Raw genomic sequence first — 20,000 nt, 5'->3', positions numbered from 1 at the left:
ACTAGTTAGCATTGGCTCGTGAAACTACCTCCAAGTTCTTTCTTACTGAACACAGAAACATAAAAATAGTATCCACAAGTTAAAAAATGTGACTTTGGGGAAGTAGATAAAGGGCCTCAAAATTACACTCTGGCTCTATTTTCAAGACATTAATGTGTGGCTCCCGCCAGAGAAAAGTTGACAAAAATGGCTTGCGCTCTGCTAGCGCTAGCCAAAAGTAATGTGTCCAGTGTAGCAGGTAAAGACTGACGGCCCAATGTAACTCCTATGTAACTCTAACTGGTGTACACCAAATCTGTCCTCTTCATATTTGCCTGTCATTTCTGACCTCTCTTTAGGTGGAGTAGGACTAATAACCTACACTCATCCCTTTTCCATTCTGTTCCCATCAGGGTCATGTTCATTAGGCACCAACCGGAAGAAAACAGACAGACACAGGGAAGGATTAGCTGGACTTAATTAACACTCATTTTATATTTCTGTTGCAAAATGTTTGAACACGTTTTACATTGTGTATCGTTATGAACAAGACCCAGATATTCCCAACTGAAAAATACATGTTTCGAACTTCCCCCCAACCCAGTACTCACCCCTGCCCATGGTGTGGTTGAAGTCTCCCTTGACGATCTTACAGGAGTGTCCGTCTCCGTTACACACCCCACAGCGGTCCTCCCTGGCTGACGAGCCGATGATGCCATCGCAGCCAATTTTCTGCAGACAGTAAGTAGACAACTTAACAAAATAAAGTACACAGGAAGTAGTCAGCATCAAGGAATATACAGGATACGTCCCAATTATTTCTCCTTCCTAGCAAAGTGTCCCTTCAATGGTTTAAGAAAGATGGAAGGTGTAAACTCTATGCTTTTAGATGTGTGGGAAGTAGTAAACAAGAGTACACGTCAGAAGGTAGGATATATTGATTGGGATGCAACCGCATTCTAACGAAGTCCATCTCTGAATAAACACTGACCGGACTATCGGTCAACTAGCGGACTGCATTCTGACTCCAAAACAATGCTAGTGAAATAGGAAAAGGCTGTTCCGATCCTCTCTAACTCACTCCCCTCCCCTCACTGACTTCTCATCATGGATTTGAAACTATTAGATCGATGTACACAACATCCCAATACCTCCATCTATTATGTCTGATAGAGTAGCGAAGAACTGCCACCTATTCCATCCTCTCAGACCTTCAAGGGCCAGTCAATAAGGACAGAGGAAGCAGAGGGACTTGGAGAATCAGGGCCTTTATTCATAGTTGTCACGTCCTGACCAGTAAAGGGGTCATTTGTAATTGTAGTATGGTCAGGGTGTGGCAGGGGGTGTTTGTTTTGTGTGTTTTGGGGTTTTTTGGTTATAGGGGATTTTGGTTCTAGTTTTCTATTTCTATGTTTCTTTTTCTATGTGTGGCCAGGTATGGCTTCCAATCAGAGGCAGGTGTCTTTTGTTGTCTCTGATTGGAATCCATACTTAGGCAGCCTGTTTTTCCTGTGTTTTTGTGGGTGGTTATTTTCTGTATAACCTGTGTGCCTTATGGAACTGTTTTGTTGTCTGTTTATTTTGTTTTGAGTGTTCTTTCCAATAACGTAAGAAGATGAGCACTATACCTGCTGCATTTTGGTCACCTTTCATCGACGCCTCTGACAATAGTAGGAGTGCTGATCTAGGATCAGTTCCCCCCTTCTGTATAATCTTATTAATTAGTATCTAAAAGGAAGAAACGTTATGAATAGGACCCCAGAAAACTGTGAGAAAAACAACAAGTTGGTCCATTGTAAAAACGGAAAGGGAAGCTATAATACGTTCAGACATCAAAGGCGAGTGATATTAGTCTAGATTCACCAGCACATAACCTATTGTATGTTAGGGATTGTTTAATCCTTCCCAGCAATTATCACAGAGTTAAACCAGCTGTGTACTCACAAACAACTCCAATTACCCAAAGCCATTTACACAACCCCAAGCAGCACAAACAGTAAAACACAAACAAGAATATTTACACACCAACAGACATATGAACGCACACACACACACGTGCATGCACAAACACATAAACACAGTCAGTCATTGTATGTTTGTGAGGAGTGTGTAGTGTGTGTGTGAGGAGTGTGTGTGTGTGTGTGTGTGTGTGTGTGTGTGTGTGTGTGTGTGTGTGTGTGTGTGTGTGTGTGTGTGTCTGTCGGTGTGTGCGTGCGTGCGTGCGTGCGTGTGTGTTCTTTCCTGGACTGCCTGAGTCAGTAATACTCTAAATACTCTGTAGAAAATCCAATCTGTACATCTGGATCACAGGAACTTGATGATTCAGAACACACACACACACACACACACACACACACACACACACACACACACACACACAGACAATCTGGAAATTTTTGCTGAAACAGACTCCAACATATGGACAGAGAATCTGGACCAAGATTGACTTTTGCTGATTCAGTGAGGCAGCAGTAGCATCATGTGGGTCTCCATTCTTACCCAGCAGCCTTTAGGCTTCTCTTCTGACAAGACTGACTGTGTTTTCACAACATTTCTGATTCTCTCTCTCTGTCCCCTCTGTGACGCTGTTTTCACAGCATTCCTGAATTTCATACTGCATAGCTTAGCATAACATCGACACTTCCCCCTTTCTCCCGCTCTTCTTTCTCTCTCTCTCTCTCTCTCTCTCTCTTCTTTCTCTCTCTCTATCTCTCTCTCTCTCCTCTTTCTCTCTCTCTCTCTCTCCTCTTTCTCCGTTTCTCTCTCTCTCTCCTCTTACTCCGTTTTTCTTTCTCTCCTCTTTCTCCATTTCTCTCTCTCCTCTTTCTCCGTTTCTCTCTCTCCTCTTTCTCCGGGGGGAGAGCTGAGAGAGAGGGAGAGAAAGGAGGGTAGAGACATAGAGAGTGAGACAGAGACAGAGAGGGTGGAGAGAGACTCATTCCTCTTGTTACCTACATCGAGATGATGATAAATACGTAACAAAAGAAAAGCAGAGGAGAAGAAGGAAGGAAACCGAAGGAGAAGACAGGAGAGGAATAGGAAGGGTGAAAGAGGAGGATACAGACAGATGAGAGGAATAAGAGGAGGAAAGAGGAGGGTACAGAGAGAGGAGAGGAAAGAGGAGGATACAGAGAGAGGAGAAGAAGAGGAGGAGGAAAGAGGAGAATAGAGAGAGGAGAGGAAGAGGAGGAGGATACAGGGGAGGAAAGGAAAAGGAGGAGGAAAGAGGAGGATACAGGGCGAAGAGAGGAAAAGGAGGAGGAAAGAGGAGGATACAGGGCGAAGAGAGGAAAAGGAGGAGGAAAGAGGAGGATACAGGGAGAGGAGAGGAAAAGGAGGAGGAAAAGAGGAGGATACAGGGAGAGGAGAGGAAAAGGAGGAGGAAGAGGACGGATACAGGCGAGAGAGGAGGAGGAGGAAAGAGGGAGGATACTTGAGAGGAGAGGAAAAGGAGGAGGAGAGGGGATACAGGGAGAGGAGAGGAAAAGGGAGGAGGAAAAAGAGGGGGGATACAGGGAGAGGAGAGGAAAGGAGGAGGAAGAAGGAAGGATACAGGGAGAGGAGCGGAAAAGGGAGGAGGAAAGAGGAGGATACAGGGAGAGGAGATGAAAGGAGGAGGGAAAGAGGAGGATACAGAGAGTAGAGGAAAAGGGAGAGGAAAGAGGAGGATACAGGAAGAGGAGAGGAAAAAGGAGGAGGAGAAAGAAGGAGGATACAGAGTGGACGTAGAGGAAAGGAGGAGGGAAAGAGGTGGATACAGGGATAGGGAGAGGAAAAGGAGGAGGAAAGAGGAGGATACAGGGAGGAGAGGAGAGGAAAAGGAGGAGGAAAGAGGAGGATACAGGGAGAGGAGAGGAAAAGGAGGAGGAAAGAGGAGGATACAGGGAGAGGAGAGGAAAAGGAGGAGGAAAGAGGAGGATACAGGGAGAGGAGAGGAAAAGGAGGAGGAAAGAGGAGGATACAGAGAGTAGAGGAAAAGGAGGAGGAAAGAGGAGGATACAGGGAGAGGAGAGGAAAAGGAGGAGGAAAGAGGAGGATACAGGGAGAGGAGAGGAAAAGGAGGAGGAAAGAGGAGGATACAGAGAGTAGAGGAAAGAGGAGGATACAGAGGAAGGAGAGGGATAGGAGGGGGAAAGAGGAGGATACAGAGAGAGGAGAGGAAAGAGGAGGAAAGAGGGGGACATTCCTCTCCTCTCTTCTCCTTCAGTTTCCTTCCTTCTCCTCTGATTTTCTGTATTTATGCTGCAATAGTTTGTGTTGGGGGGGCTAGGGTCAGTCTGTTAAATCTGGAGTATTTCTCCTGTCTTATCCGGTGTCCTGTGTGAATTTAAGTATGCTCTCTCTAATTATCTCTCTCTTTTTCTCTCTCTTACTCTCTTTCTGTCTTTCTCTCTCTCTGAGGACCTGAGCCCTAGGACCATGCCTCAGGACTACCTGGCCTGATGACTCCTTGCTGCCCCCAGTCCACCTGGTCGTGCTGCTGCTTCAGTTTCAACTGTTCTGCCTGCAGCTATGGAACCCTAACCTGTTCACCGGACGTGCTACTTATCCCAGACCTGCTGTTTTCAACTCTCTAGAGACAGCAGGAGTGGTAGAGATTCTCCGAATGATCGGCTATGAAAAGCCAACTGACATTTACTCCTGAGGTGCTGACCTGTTGCACCCTCAACAACCACTGTGATTATTATTATTTGACCATGCTGGTCATCTATGAACATTTGAACATCTTGGCCATGTTCTGTTATAATCTCCACCCGGCACAGCCAGAAGAGGACTGGCCACCCCTCATAGCCTGGTTCCTCTCTAGGTTTCTTCCTAGGTTCCGGCCTTTCTAGGGAGTTTTTCCTAGTCACCGTGCTTCTACACCTGCACTTGCTGTTTGGGGTTTTAGTCTGGGTTTCTGTACAGCACTTTGTGACATCAGCTGATGTACATTTGATTGGATAGGAGGGGGAAAGAGGAGGATACAGAGAGAGGAAAGAGGAGGAAAGAGGAGGATACAGAGAGAGGATAGAGGAGGAAAGAGAAGGATACAGAGAGAGGAGAGGATAGAGGAGGAAAGAGAAGGATACAGAGAGAGGAGAGGATAGAGGAGGAAAGAGAAGGATACAGAGAGAGGAGAGGATAGAGGAGGAAAGAGAAGGATACAGAGAGAGGAGAGGATAGAGGAGGAAAGAGAAGGATACAGAGAGAGGAGAGGAAGGAATAGAATAGTAGAAGGATTGAGAGACGGAAAAGAGAGGATAGGAAGAGGATGGAGTGTGGGAAAGAGACTAGCTTTAGTGTGTGTGTGTGTGTGTGTGTGTGTGTGTGTGTGTGTGTGTGTGTGTGTGTGTGTGTGTGTGTGTGTGTGTGTGTGTGTGCATCTATACATGTTTGAGTAAAATGAGGAGATGACAGATTGGAGCAATCAGCCCTAACACTCCACCACTGGACAGTAGGGTACTAATGACAACATACTTCCTGCTTGGCGGCTAACGCACACACACACACACACACACACACACACACACACACACAGCTACAATCAATGTTATATGCTTTGCCATGACTTGAATGACTAAATTGATTAGTCAAGTTATCTCCACTATGATTGTGATAATAAAAAATGATGCTAAGTTTTACATTGTAAATGTAAGGCGTAACACGTTTTATGGCCTGGCATCACTGTCCGCTTTTTTATTTTTATTTTATTTATTTCACCTTTTTTTAACCAGGTAGGCAAGTTGAGAACAAGTTCTCATTTACAATTGCGACCTGGCCAAGATAAAGCAAGCAGTTTGACACATACAACAACACAGAGTTACACATGGAGTAAAACAAACATACAGTCGATAATATAGTGGAAAAATAAGTCTATATACAAAGTGAGCAAATGAGGTGAAATAAGGGAGGTAAAGGCAAAACAGGCCATGGTGGCGAAGTAAATACAATATAGCAAGTAAAACACTGGAATGGTAGATTTGCAGTGGAAGAAAGTGCAAAGTAGAAATATAAATAATGGGGTGCAAAGGAGCAAAATAAATAAATAAATAAATAAATAAATACAGTAGGGGAAGAGGTAGTTGTTTGGGCTAAATTATAGATGGGCTATGTACAGGTGCAGTAATCTGTGAGCTGCTCTGACAGCTGGTGCTTAAAGCTAGTGAGGGAGATAACTGTTTCCAGTTTTAGAGATGTTTTTAGTTCGTTCCAATCATTGGCAGCAGAGAACTGGAAGGAGAGGCGGCCAAAGGAGGGATTGGCTTTGGGGGTGACCAGAGGGATATACCTGCTGGAGCGCGTGCTGCAGGTGGGTGCTGCTATGGTGACCAGCGAGCTGAGATAAGGGGGAACTTTACCTAGCAGGGTCTTGTAGATGACCTGGAGCCAGTGGGTTTGGCGACGAGTATGAAGTGAGGGCCAGCCAACGAGAGCGTACAGGTCGCAGTGGTGGGTAGTATATGGAGCTTTGGTGACAAAACGGATGGCACTGTGACAGACTGCATCCAATTTATTGAGTAGGGTATTGGAGGCTATTTTGTAAATGACATCGCCAAAGTCGAGGATTGGTAGGATGGTCAGTTTTACGAGGGTATGTTTGGCAGCATGAGTGAAAGATGCTTTGTTGCGAAATAGGAAGCCAATTCTAGATTAACTTTGGATTGGAGAAGTTTGATGTGAGTCTGGAAGGAGAGTTTACAGTCTAACCAGACACCTATGTATTTGTAGTTGTCCACATATTCTAAGTCAGAACCGTCCAGAGTAGTGATGCTGGACGGGCGTGCAGGTGCAGTTTTACTTGTATTTAAGAGCAGTTGGAGGCCACGGAAGGAGAGTTGTGTGGCATTGAAGCTCGTCTGGAGGGTAGTTAACACAGTGTCCAAAGAAGGGCCAGAAGTATACAGAATGGTGTCGTCTGCGTAGAGGTGGATCAGAGACTCACCAGCAGCAAGAGCAACATCATTGATGTATACACAGAATAGAGTCGGCCCAAGAATTGAACCCTGTCGTACCCCCATAGAGACTGCCAGAGGCCCGCACAACAGGCCCTCCGATTTGACACACTGAACTCTATCGGAGAAGTAGTTGGTGAACCAGGCGAGGCAATCATTTGAGAAGCCAAGGCTATTGAGCCTGCCAATGAGGATGTGGTAATTGACAGAGTCGAAAGCCTTAGCCAGGTCAATGAATATGGCAGCACAGTATTGTTTCTTATCGATGGCGGTTAAGATATCATGTAGGACCTTGAGCGTGGCTGAGGTGCACCCATGACCAGCTCTGAAACCAGATTGCATAGCGGAGAATGTGAGGTGGGATTCAAAATGGTCGGTAATCTGTTTGTTGACTTGGCTTTCGAAGACTTTAGAAAGGCAGGGTAGGATAGATATAGGTCTGTAGCAGTTTGGGTCAAGAGTGTCACCCCCTTTGAAAAGGGGGATGACCGCAGCTGCTTTCCAATCTTCGGGAATCTCAGACAACATGAAAGAGAGGTTGAACAGGCTAGTAATAGCGGTTGCAACAATTTCAGCAGATAATTTTAGAAAGAAAGGGTCCAGATTGTCTAGCCCGGCTGATTTGTATGGGTCCAGATTTTGCAGCTCTTTCAGAAAATCAGCTGACTGGATTTGGTAGAAGTAGAAATGGGGAAGGCTTGGGCGAGTTGCTGTTGGGGATGCAGTGCTGTTGACCGGAGTAGGGATAGCCAGGTGGAAAGCATGGCCAGCCATAGAAAAATGCTTATTGAAATTCTCAGTTATAGTGGATTTATCAGTGGTGACAGAGTTTCCTATCCTCAGTGCAGTGGGCAGCTGGGAGGAGGTGCTCTTATTCTCCAAGGACTTTACAGTGTCCCAGAACTTTTTTGAGTTTGTGTTGCAGGAAGCAAATTTCTGCTTGAAAAAGCTAGCCTTGGCTTTTCTAACTGCCTGTGTATATTGGTTACTAACATCCCTGAAAAGTTGCATATCACGGGGGCTGTTCGATGCTAATGCAGAACGCCACAGGATGTTTTTGTGTTGGTTAAGGGCAGTCAGGTCTGGAGAGAACCAAGAGCTATATCTGTTCCTGGTTCTGCATTTCTTGAATGTGGCATGCTTATTTAAGATGGTGAGGAAGGCATTTATTTTAAATAACCAGGCATCCTCTACTGAAGGGATGAGGTCCATATCCTTCCAGGATACCCGGGTCAGGTCGATTAGAAAAGCCTGCTCGCTGAAGTGTTTCAGGGAGCATTTGACAGTGATGAGTGGAGGTCGTTTGACCGCTGGCCCATTACGGATGCAGGCAATGAGGCAGTGATCGCTGAGATCTTGGTTGAAAACAGCAGAGGTGTATTTAGAGGGCAAGTTGGTTAGGATGATATCTATGAGGGAGCCCGTGTTTACGGCTTTGGGGTGGTACCTGGTAGGTTCATTGATAATTTGTGTGAGATTGAGGGCATCAAGCTTAGATTGTAGGATGGCTGGGGTGTTAACTTCTCTGGGCAAGGTGGGACGTGACCCTCCCACACTATTCAACAGCCAGTGAAATAGCATGGCGCGAAATACAAAACAGCAAAAATATCATAATTTCAATTTCTCAAACATACAACTATTTTACACCATTTTAAAGATACACTTCTCCTTAATGTAACCACATTGTCCAATTTCAAAAAGGCTTTACAGCGAAAGCATAAAATTAGATTATGTTAGGAGAGTACATAGACAAAAATAACCACACAGCCATTTTCCAAGGAGAATATATGTCACAAAACCCAAAACACAGCTAAATGAAGCACTAACCTTTGACGATCTTCATCAGATGACACTCCTAGGACATCATGTTACACAATACATGTATGTTTTGTTCGATAAAGTTCATATTTATATCCAAAAACAGCATTTTACATTGGCGCACGATGTTCAGAAAATGTATTCCCACCAAAACCCCCGGTGAATGACCACATCAATTTACAAAAATACTCATCATAAACGTTGACAAAATACATAACAATTATTTTAAGAATTGTATATACAGTACTCCTTTATGCAACCGCTGTGTCAGATTTTAAAATAGCTTTTTGGCGAAAGCACATTTTTCAATATTCTAAGTATATAGTTTGCCATCAAAGCAAGCTATACAGACACCCGCCAGGTTCTGGGGTCACCTAAACTCCGAATTAGTATTATAAATATTCTCTTACCTTTGCTGATCTTCGTCAGAATGCACTCCCAGGACTGCTACTTCCACAAGAAATGTTGTTTTTGTTCGAAATAATCCATATTTATGTCCAAATACCTCCGTTTTGTTTGTGCGTACAGAGCACTATCCAAAGGCATAATGCGAGAGCGCAGTACCAGAGATGAAAAGTCAAAATGTTCCATTACCGTTCTTAGAAGCATGTCAAACGTTGTTTAAAATCAATCTTTATGGTATTTTTAATGTAAAAATGTGATAATATTCCAACCGGACAATAGCGTATTCATTCAATAAGAAAAAGAAGGAACAGCGCACTCGCGGGATCGCGCATCATCAATCCCTTTGTCCATAGGCAGTCCACTCATTGACTGAGCTCCTTTTCTCTGCCCGGTTACTGGAGACGGGTGAAAAAAGTTTCTGAAGGCTTTTGACAGCCAATGGAAGCCTTAGGAGGTGCAACGTGACCCCACAGACACTGTAGTTTCGATAGGGATTAGAAAGAAGAACTACAATTCTCAGATCTCCCACTTCCTGGTTGAATTTTTCTCAGGTTTTTGCCTGCCATGTGAGTTCTGTTATACTCACAGACACAATTCAAACAGTTTTAGAAACGTCAGAGTGTTTTCTATCCAAATCTACTACTAATATGCATATTCTAGTTTCTGGGCCAGAGTAGTAACCAGTTTAATTTGGGTACGTTTTTCATCCGGCCGTGAAAATACTGCCCCCTATACTTTAAGAAGATAAGCATGTCCCAGTTTAGGTCACCTAGCAGCACGAGCTCTGAAGATAGATGGGGGGCAATCAGTTCACATTTGGTGTACAGAGCACAGCTGGGGGCAGAGCGTGGTCTATAGCAGCGGCAACGGTGAGAGACTTGTTTTTAGAGAGGTGAATTTTTAAAAGTAGAAATTGTTTGAGTACAGACCTGGATAGTAGGACAGAACTCTGCAGGCTATCTCTGCGTAGATTGCAACACCGCCCCCTTTGGCCGTTCTATCTTGTCTGAAAACGTTGTAGTTAGGGATGGAGATTTCAGAGTTTTTGGTGGTCTTCCTAAGCCAGGATTTAGACACGTCTAGGACATCCGGGTTGGCAGAGTGTGCTAAAGCAGTGAATAAAACAAACTTAGGGAGGAGGCTTCTAATGTTAACCTGTTGGGGATAGGGGGCAGTATTTGCACGGCCGGATAAAAAACGTACCTGATTTAATCTGGTTACTACTCCTGCCCACCAACTGAGCCACTGGGGACCCTATACCCCTGCAAACACCATGCACTACCAACTGAGCCACTGGGGACCCTATACCCCTGCAAACGCCATGCACTACCAACTGAGCCACCTGGGACCCTATACCCCTGCAAACACCATGCACTACCAACTGAGCCACTGGGGACCCTATACCCCTGCAAACGCCATGCACTACCAACTGAGCCACCTGGGACCCTATACCCCTGCAAACACCATGCACTACCAACTGAGCCACCTGGGACCCTATACCCCTGCAAACACCATGCACTACCAACTGAGCCACCTGGGACCCTATACCCCTGCAAACACCATGCACTACCAACTGAGCCACCTGGGACCCTATACCCCTGCAAACACCATGCACTACCAACTGAGCCACTGAGTTCCCTATACCCCTGCAAACACCATGCACTACCAACTGAGCCACTGAGTTCCCTATACCCCTGCAAACACCATGCACTACCAACTGACACGCACGCACGCACGCACGCACGCACACACACACACACACACACACACACACACACACAGTAGTCGGGGCCTTACCCAGCAAGTGGTGGTTTGGATAGGGGCCAGCTCAGCTCCAAATATAGGACTTCAGTCTTCTGATTTAGTGTTAATTAACTGAGTTTTATTGTGTAATTACCTTCGCATTAGACCAGGCTATGATGTAATTCACTGGAGGGTTATGCCGGTTGAGACAGAGGCTTGAACTCCATGTGTTTTGTGTGTGTAAAGCTGTTTGAAGGTTTTTTGAGACAGCGTCTCTCTCTCTCTCTCTGTCTCTCTCTCTCTCTGTCTCTCTCTCTCTCTCTCTCTCTCTCTCTCTCTCTCTGTCTCACTCTCTCTCTCTGTCTCTCTCTCTCTCTGTCTCTCTCTCTCTCTTTTTGTCACTCTCTCTTTCACTGTAATTTGTTTGTGTTTGTATACCTCAGATTATAACTGTGTGTGTGTGTTTCCAGGTGAGAGGAGGACAGGGGTGTCCTGTATGAGGCTGGTCAATAAGAGCATGACTCTGGTGAATATGCATATAATTGTTTGATTTGGATAGAAAACACCCTAAAGTTTCTAAAACTGTTTGAATGGTGTCTGTGAGTATAACAGAACTCATATGGCAGGCCAAAACCTGAGAAGATTCCAAACAGGAAGCGCCCTCTCTGACCATTTCTTGGCCTTCTTTGTCATCTCTATCCAAAACAAAGGATCTCTGCTGTAACGTGACGTTTTCTAAGGCTCCCATAGGCTCTCAGAAGGCACCAGAACGTTGAATGATGACTCTGCAGTTACTGTCTGAAAAACAGTAGCGCATTTGGTAAGTGGTCGATCTGAGAACAATGAGACGGGTGCGCGCGTGAAGAGTCCATTTTACGTTCTCAGTCTTTGAACGAAAACAACGACTCCCGGTCGGAATATTATTTCTAAGTGTAAATTTCTAAGTGTAAATTACAAACTTTAGAAGCCTTTTTAAACCTCAAATACATCAAAAGTTATCCTGCAACAGGGTGATCAAATTAAGATCCTATATCTGTAGAGAATGGAGACCCGCACACTGACGAACGCTTCCACTGTGTTTTTGTGAAATGTTTCACTTGGAAGTCATCGTCAGGCATAAAATACCAAACCATTTAGATTTGACATTTAGAAGCGGCTGATGTATGTGGCATATGAACTGCTCTGCCATTTACATGAAACCAGTTGCACAGCATTGTGACAAGAGCAAGTGAGAAGCATTATATTCCTTCACCTTTTCCTCATAGAAGTCACATCTGACTCAGCCATGGCTCTGAGAGCATTCACCCTGCTAATGCTCTCTCTGCTCCACCAGTGTGTCCCTCACCCACTCAGCCTGGGACGAATCATGAACTTTAGCTACTCCCAGTACCAGACCACGGAGGACGGAGTCTACCTCATCCCAGACGAGGTGTATGTCATCCCCCAGAAGCTCACCAGTGTCGAGACTCATTCAGAAAATCATCAGTACTCAGCTGGAGCATCACAGTTCCACGTCTCAATCCATCAATGGGGAGGCAGGTAGGCTAGTGGTTAAGAGCATTGGGCCAGTAGGGTCTCCCGAGTGGCGCAGCGGTCTAAGGCACTGCATCGCAGTGCTAGCTGTGTTACTACAAATCCTGGTTCGATACCAGGCTGTGTTGCAGCTGGCTGCGCCCGCGAGACCCATGAGGCGACTCACAATTGGCCCAGCGTCTTCTGGGTTAGAGGAGGGTTTGGCCGTCCGGGATGTCCTTGTCCTATCGCGCTCTAGAGACTCCTGTGATGGGCCGGGTGCATGCACGCTGACACGGTTGCCAGGTGTACAGTGTTTCCTCCGACACATTGGTGTCGCTTTTTTATAAATGAGTATTGTGCCAGTAACCGAAAGGACCCCCAAACATGCGCTTTGACAAACATTGGCCTGTGGGTGAATCTAGTTGCCTACCCCTACTGTGGACTATAGGCTGGACTGTAGACTGATGGACTAAGGACAGTTTTAGACTATGGCTCAGCCTCACATGGAGGGGACAATAATTTATTTGAAGCTACTGTAGCTGGTCCTTCAGTGCGTTTATTTGAACGGGTCTCTCTGTCTCTGTCTATCTCTCTCTCCCTCATCCCTCTCTTTCTCCTCCTTCATTCTGTGAAATGACTGAGATTGTTCCTGTTTTTTCTGTGGGTATGTTTGTGATGGAGCCGAGGTATTCCAGCAGTGAAAAGGTATTCCAGCAGTGAAAAGGTTTTCCAGCAGTGAAAAGGTTTTCGAGCAGTGAAAAGGTTTTCCAGCAGTGAAAAGGTATTCCAGCAGGGAAAAGGTATTCCAGCAGGGAAAAGGTATTCCAGCAGTGAAAATGTTTTCCAGCAGTGAAAAGGTATTCCAGCAGGGAAAAAGTTTTCCAGCAGTGAAAAGGTATTCCAGCAGTGAAAAGGTTTTCCAGCAGGGAAAAGGTATTCCAGCAGTGAAAAAGTTTTCCAGCAGTGAAAAGGTATTCCAGCAGTGAAAAGGTTTTCCAGCAGGGAAAAGGTATTCCAGCAGTGAAAAAGTTTTCCAGCAGTGAAAAGGTATTCCAGCAGTGAAAAAGTTTTCCAGCAGTGAAAAGGTATTCCAGCAGTGAAAAAGTTTTCCAGCAGTGAAAAGGTATTCCAGCAGTGAAAAAGTTTTCCAGCAGGGAAAAGGTATTCCAGCAGTGAAAAGGTTTTCCAGCAGGGAAAAGGTTTTCCAGCAGTGAAAAGGTATTCCAGCAGGGAAAAGGTATTCCAGCATTGAAAGCGTTGTTGAACGTTCTGTTTGGCCAGGCCAAGTTGGCTATATAGCTAACAAGAAGGAACCGGGTCAGACCCGGTGATATTATCCAAAGTGATGGTCTCTACACCCCTTAGGGTTGAGTTTGAGTATTATAAGGTTATTAACAGTGTGGAGATGTTTCAGGAGGTATGGGGGCTCAGGGCCTGTCTGTACAGCTGGAGAAGAGGGGTCGGATGTACGGTTCTAATGTGTCGCAGGAGGGTGTATTATATTGTACTGTGTAATGTGGTGCTGGAGGGTGTATTATATTGTACTGTGTAATGTGATGCTGGAGGGTGTATTATATTATACTGTGTAATGTGATGCTGGAGGGTGTATTATATTGTACTGTGTAATGTGGTGCTGGAGGGTGTATTATATTGTACTGTGTAATGTGATGCTGGAGAGTGTATTATATTATACTGTGTAATGTGATGCTGGAGGGTGTATTATATTGTACTGTGTAATGTGGTGCTGGAGGGTGTATTGTATTGTACTGTGTAATGTAATGTGGTGCTAGAGGGTGTATTGTATTGTACTGTGTAATGTGGTGTTGGAAAATGTATTGTATTGTACTGTGTAATGTGGTGCTGGAGGGTGTATTGTACTGTGTAATGTGGTACTGGAGGGTTTATTGTGTTGTACTGTGTAATGTAATGTGGTGCTGGAGGGTGTATTGTATTGTACTGTGTAATGTGGTGCTGGATGGTGTATTGTATTGTGTAATGTGGTGCTGGAGGGTGTATTGTATTGTACTGTAGGGTGTATTGTATTGTACTGTGTAATGTGGTGCTGGATGGTGTATTGTGCAGTACAGTGTAATGTGGTGCTGGAGGGTGTGTTGTATTGTACTGTGTAATGTGGTGTTGGAAAATGTATTGTATTGTACTGTGTAATGTGGTGGTGGAGGGTGTATTGTATTGTACTGTGTAATGTGGTGCTGGATGGTGTATTGTATTGTGTAATGTGGTGCTGGAGGTTGTATTGTATTGTACTGTGTAATGTGGTGCTGGAGGTTGTATTGTATTGTACTGTGTAATGTGGTGCTGGAGGTTGTATTGTATTGTACTGTGTAATGTGGTGCTGGAAGATGTATTGTATTGTACTGTGTAATATGATTGTGTCGAGGTGGCACTGAATGCATTTCTTTTTGGGGGGGGTTGTGGTGTTTTTAGTGTAATGAGGACGGCTCATTAAAGAAGACACAAAGTCAAGTATCTCTCTCTCTCTCTCTGTTTATTTATTTGTTAATGCTGGCTGTCAGAACACTGACGAGAAATCCCCTCTTGCTGGCCAATGAAAAAAGAGAGAGGATAAATCCAGGAAATACAAAATATGGATACAATTATTGACACAAACACACACACACACACACACACACACACACACACACACACACACACACACACACACACACACACACACACACACACACACACACACACACACACGTGTATCTGTGTGTGTGTGTGTGTATGTGTGTGTGTGTGTAAGACAGTGCGGGAGTGCGTGCATGTGTGTGTGTGTGGCCTATGATATGTGTGTGTAGAGGGAAGCATGACACATAATGTCTCCCATGTGTAGGGAACCAAATGCTGGCTCAGCAGATGACCAGTATCTATTGACAACAGCTGGCTACTCCTTCGGAAACTATACTACCCACACACACACTTTTATCCACCACTGAGTCTGTGGCTATGAGTCCCAAGAATGGGCCAGAAAAATGGCCAAGACGAGGTGAGAATCCCCTCTTACAGTGTAAAGCAGGTGAAAAGTCTAGTCTAGCATTTAAATATGTCAATTTTATTATAATGATTACCATCTTATTTCCTTCGTCTCTCATACCTACTTTTTTCTTTAGACAATATCTTCTCATCTGAAAGCTCCCTCACTTCCTCTATCCTCTACATCCTGTCTTCCATGTCTGTCTATTTTCTCATCTGGTGTCCCAGTGCTTAGCTATTAGTGGCAAGATGGCACTGACCGATAAGGCAGCTCTGCTTCTAGGACCTAAGATTCTACTGTATTTTAGTCAATGCCACTCTGACATTGCTCGTCCTAATATTTATATATTCCTTAATTCCGTTATTTTACTTTAGGTTGTGTGTATTGTAGGTATTGTTGTGAATTCTTAGATATTACTGCACTGTTGGAGCTAGAAACACAAGCATTTCGCTACATCCGCAATAACATCTGCTGAGAGAGAGGGAGTAAGAGAGAGAGAGAGAGAGACGGGGGAAAACAGGACACAGATAAACCAAGATACAATTAAATCCACCAGCACAAAGATAAAACCCTTCTCTAGTGACCTACAGAGAGAAAACCCTTCTCCAGTGACCTACAGAGAGAAAACCCTTCTCTAGTGACCTACAGAGAGAAAACCCTTCTCTCGTGACCTACACAGAGAAAACCCTTATCTAGTGACCTACAGAGAGAACACCCTTCTCTAGTGACCTACAGAGAGAAAACCCTTCTCTAGTGACCTACAGAGAGAAAACCCTTCTCTAGTGACCTACAGAGAGAAAACCCTTCTCTAGTGACCTACAGAGAGAAAACCCTTCTCTAGTGACCTACAGAGAGAAAACCCTTCTCTAGTGACCTACAGAGAGAAAACCCTTCTCTAGTGACCTACAGAGAGAAAACCCTTCTCTAGTGACCTACAGAGAGAACACCCTACTCTAGTGACCTACAGAGAGAAAACCCTTCTCTAGTGACCTACAGAGAGAAAACCCTTCTCTAGTGACCTACAGAGAGAAAACCCTTCTCCAGTGACCTACAGAGAGAAAACCCTTCTCTAGTGACCTACAGAGAGAAAACCCTTCTCTAGTGACCTACAGAAAGAAAATCCTTCTCTAGTGACCTACAGAGAGAACACCCTTCTCTAGTGACCTACAGAGAGAAAACCCTTCTCTAGTGACCTACAGAGAGAAAACCCTTCTCTAGTGACCTACAGAGAGAAAACCCTTCTCTAGTGACCTACAGAGAGAGAACCCTTCTCTAGTGACCTACAGAGAGAACACCCTTCTCTAGTGACCTACAGGGAGAAAACCCTTCTCTAGTGACCTACAGAGAGAGAACTCTTCTCTAGTGACCTACAGGGAGAAAACCCTTCTCTAGTGACCTACAGAGAGAAAACCCTTCTCTAGTGACCTACAGAGAGAAAACCCTTCTCTAGTGACCTACAGAGAGAAAACCCTTCTCTGGTGACCTACAGAGAGAAAACCCTTCTCTAGTGACCTACAGAGAGAAAACCCTTCTCTGGTGACCTACAGAGAGAAAACCCTTCTCTAGTGACCTACAGAGAGAAAACCCTTCTCTGGTGACCTACAGAGAGAAAACCCTTCTCTAGTGACCTACAGAGAGAAAACCCTTCTCTAGTGACCTACAGAGAGAAAACCCTTCTCTAGTGACCTACAGAGAGAAAACCCTTCTCTAGTGACCTGGTGAAATTGACAGGTCCCACCATCTCTTCTTAACTGAGCAGGGATTCTGTCACAGGGCAGAGGGAGTGAGGCAGGGCAGTAGAGGAAGGCCAAGGGTAGGAGGAGTAGCCAGAAACAATGCACCGCTCATAGCCAATTGCCTTCCGCACTTCTAAGGAAATGACAGGCATGGACACAGAATATTGCTGCTCCCCAGTGCTTAATGGCTACAGGAATGTCTTAGCATTTCTTTATCTTAGTATTCTTTGAGCCCAGCACCAGGATTCTCATGTGTGGGATGTGCAAATCATCTTCTTTTTCTTAAATCGACACACAAGTCTGCCTGGTCAATTGCCTGTGGCAATAGCATTAACTTTTGTTCCTCTGTCTCTGTCTGTCTGTCTGTCTGTCTGTCTGTCTGTCTGTCTGTCTGTCTGTCTGTCTGTCTGTCTGTCTGTCTGTCTGTCTGTCTGTCTGTCTGTCTGTCTGTCTGTCTGTCTGTCTGTCTGTCTGTCTGTCTGTCTGTCTGTCTGTCTGTCTGTCTGTCTGTCTGTCTGTCTGTGTGTGTATCTGCGTGCATTGAGTTTGTATGTGTGTGTGTACCTGACACCTGCCATTGACACACAGGTCTGACTCGTAGGGTCCACATGGTGTTCCATCCATCACTTTCTCTGCCACCAGGATGGGGGAATCTCTCCCCACAGGGGAACAGAACAGGGCACACGGCTTCTCTACAGAGAGAACACACAAGGGGGTTAATAGCCTAGCGGTTACAGAGGCGAGCCAGCAACCGGAGGGTTGCCAGTTTGCATCCCCGGTTTTCCTGTCGGGAAGTGAGCTGGCAACCAATGCCTAGGTGCCATTGATGTCATTGTGCCCTCGAGCAAGGCACTAAACCCCTAACCCTGCACCTCTCCAAAACCTGTGTATGTGTGTCTTTCAGAATGGTTGAATTAGAAGTGGAAGTAAAATTTAGGTTGGACCTTGGGTGCAATTGACCAATAAAGTGATCTCAATCTATTAATGATGTGGAACAGAGCAGGGAACAGGGCTTTTCTACAGAGAGAACACACACGTTAATGTAATGAGGTGTCACCCTTGATTGAAAGCTCATATATTACGTAATGTGATGACATCACATGACCACTGGTGACTTTTGATATGCAAATGTTAAAAAAGATTGTTGGTATCAGCTACCTGATCTCATGCTCTTTTAGTCATTTATTTACTTTATTTAACTAGGCAAGTCAGTTAAGAACAAATTCTTACTTACAATGACAGCCTAGGAACAGTGGGTTAACTGCCTTGTTCAGGGGCAGAACGACAGATTTTTACCTTGCCAGCTCGGGGATTTGATTTAGCAACCTTTCAGTTACAGGCCCAATGCTCTAACCACTAGGCTACCTGAAAGTATTCAGAACCCTTCACTTTTTCCACATTTTGTTATGTTACAGCCTTATTCTAAAATGGATGAAATAAAAAATAAATACCCCATAATGAAAAAGCGAAAACATGTTTTTAGAAATGTTTGCAAATGTATTAACAAATCTAAAACAGAAATACCTAATCTACAGAATTATTCAGACCCGACATTTAGCTCAGGTGCATCCTGTTTCCGTTGATCATCCGTGAGATGTTTCTCCAACTTGATTGGAGTCCACCTGTGGTAAATTCAATTGATTGGACATGATTTGAAAAGGAACACACCCATCTATATAAGGTCCCACACTTGACAGTTCATGTCAGAGCAAAAACCAAACCATGAGGTCAAAGGAATTGTCCGAAGAGCTCCAAGACAGGATTGTGTCGAGGCACAGATCTGGGGAAGGGTACCAAAACATTTCTGCAGCATTGAAGGTCCCCAAGAACACAATGGCCTCCATCATTCTTAAATGGAAGAGGTTTGGAACCACCAAGACTCTTCCTAGAGCTGGCCACCTGGCCAAACTGAGCAATGGGGGAGATGGGCATTGGTCAGGGAGGTGAACAAGAACCCAATGGTCATTCTGACAGAGCTCCAGAGTTCCTCTGTGGAGATGGGAGAATCTTCTAGAAGGACAACCCTCTCTGCAGCACTCCACCAATCAGGCATTTATGATGGAGTGGCCAGACGGAAGCCACTCCTCAGTAAAAGGCACATGACAGCAGGCTTGGAGTTTGCCAAAAGGCACCTAAAAGACTCTCAGACTGGTCTGATGAAACCAAGATTGAACTCTTTGGCCTGAATGCCAAGCATCACATCTGGAGGAAACCAGGTATCACTCATCACCTGGCCAATACCATCCCTACGGTGAAGCATGGTGGTGGCAGCATCATGCTGTGGGGATTTTTTTCAGCGGCAGGAACTGGAAGACTAGTCAGGATCAAGGGAAAGATGAATGGAGCAAAGTACAGAGAGATTCTTGACGAAAACCTGCTCCAGAGTGCTCAGGACCTCAGATTTGGGCGAATGTTCACCTTCCAACAGGACAACGACCCTAAGCTCACAGCCAAGACAACACAGGAGTGGCTTCGAGACAAGTCCCTGAATATCCTTGAGTCACCCAGCCAGAGCCCGGACTTGAACCCGATCTAACATGTCTGGAGAGACCTGAAAATAGCTGGGCAGCAACGCTCCCCATCCAAACTGACAGAGCTTGAGAGGATCTGCAGAGAAGAATGGGAGAAACTCCCCAAATACAGGTGTGCCACGCTTGCAGTGTCATACCCAAGAAGACTCAAGGCTGTAATCGCTGCCAAAGGGTCTGAGTAAAAAGTCTGAATACTTATGTAAATGTGATACATACGGGGGTTTTTTTTATACATTTGAAAAAAAAATCTAAAAACCTGTTTTTGTTTTGTCAATATTGGGGTATTGTGTATAGATTGATGATGAAAAAAAAAGATGTAATACATTTTAGAATAAAGCTATAA

The 20,000-nt window shown here is 44.9% G+C and overlaps 1 protein-coding gene across 1 annotated transcript in view; it reads right to left on the bottom strand.

Annotated features, from left to right (window-relative positions):
• The window catches only part of LOC115167459 (A disintegrin and metalloproteinase with thrombospondin motifs 17-like), a 115,050-nt gene that overhangs the window by 57,666 nt on the left and 37,384 nt on the right, over window positions 1-20,000 (bottom strand). The window contains exons 8-9 of the mRNA XM_029721884.1: window positions 17,691-17,818; window positions 591-711 (exon numbers count right to left, since the gene is read on the bottom strand). Of these exons, the coding sequence (XP_029577744.1) occupies window positions 591-711; window positions 17,691-17,818 (249 nt within the window). The remainder of the gene's footprint in view (window positions 1-590; window positions 712-17,690; window positions 17,819-20,000) is intronic.

This window comes from Salmo trutta, chromosome 29 (genome assembly GCF_901001165.1).
Source record: "Salmo trutta chromosome 29, fSalTru1.1, whole genome shotgun sequence".
In the NCBI taxonomy this organism is placed as follows: domain Eukaryota; kingdom Metazoa; phylum Chordata; class Actinopteri; order Salmoniformes; family Salmonidae; genus Salmo; species Salmo trutta.
Note: the sequence above shows the minus strand (reverse complement) of the source record. Positions and strands in the feature narration are given on the sequence as shown.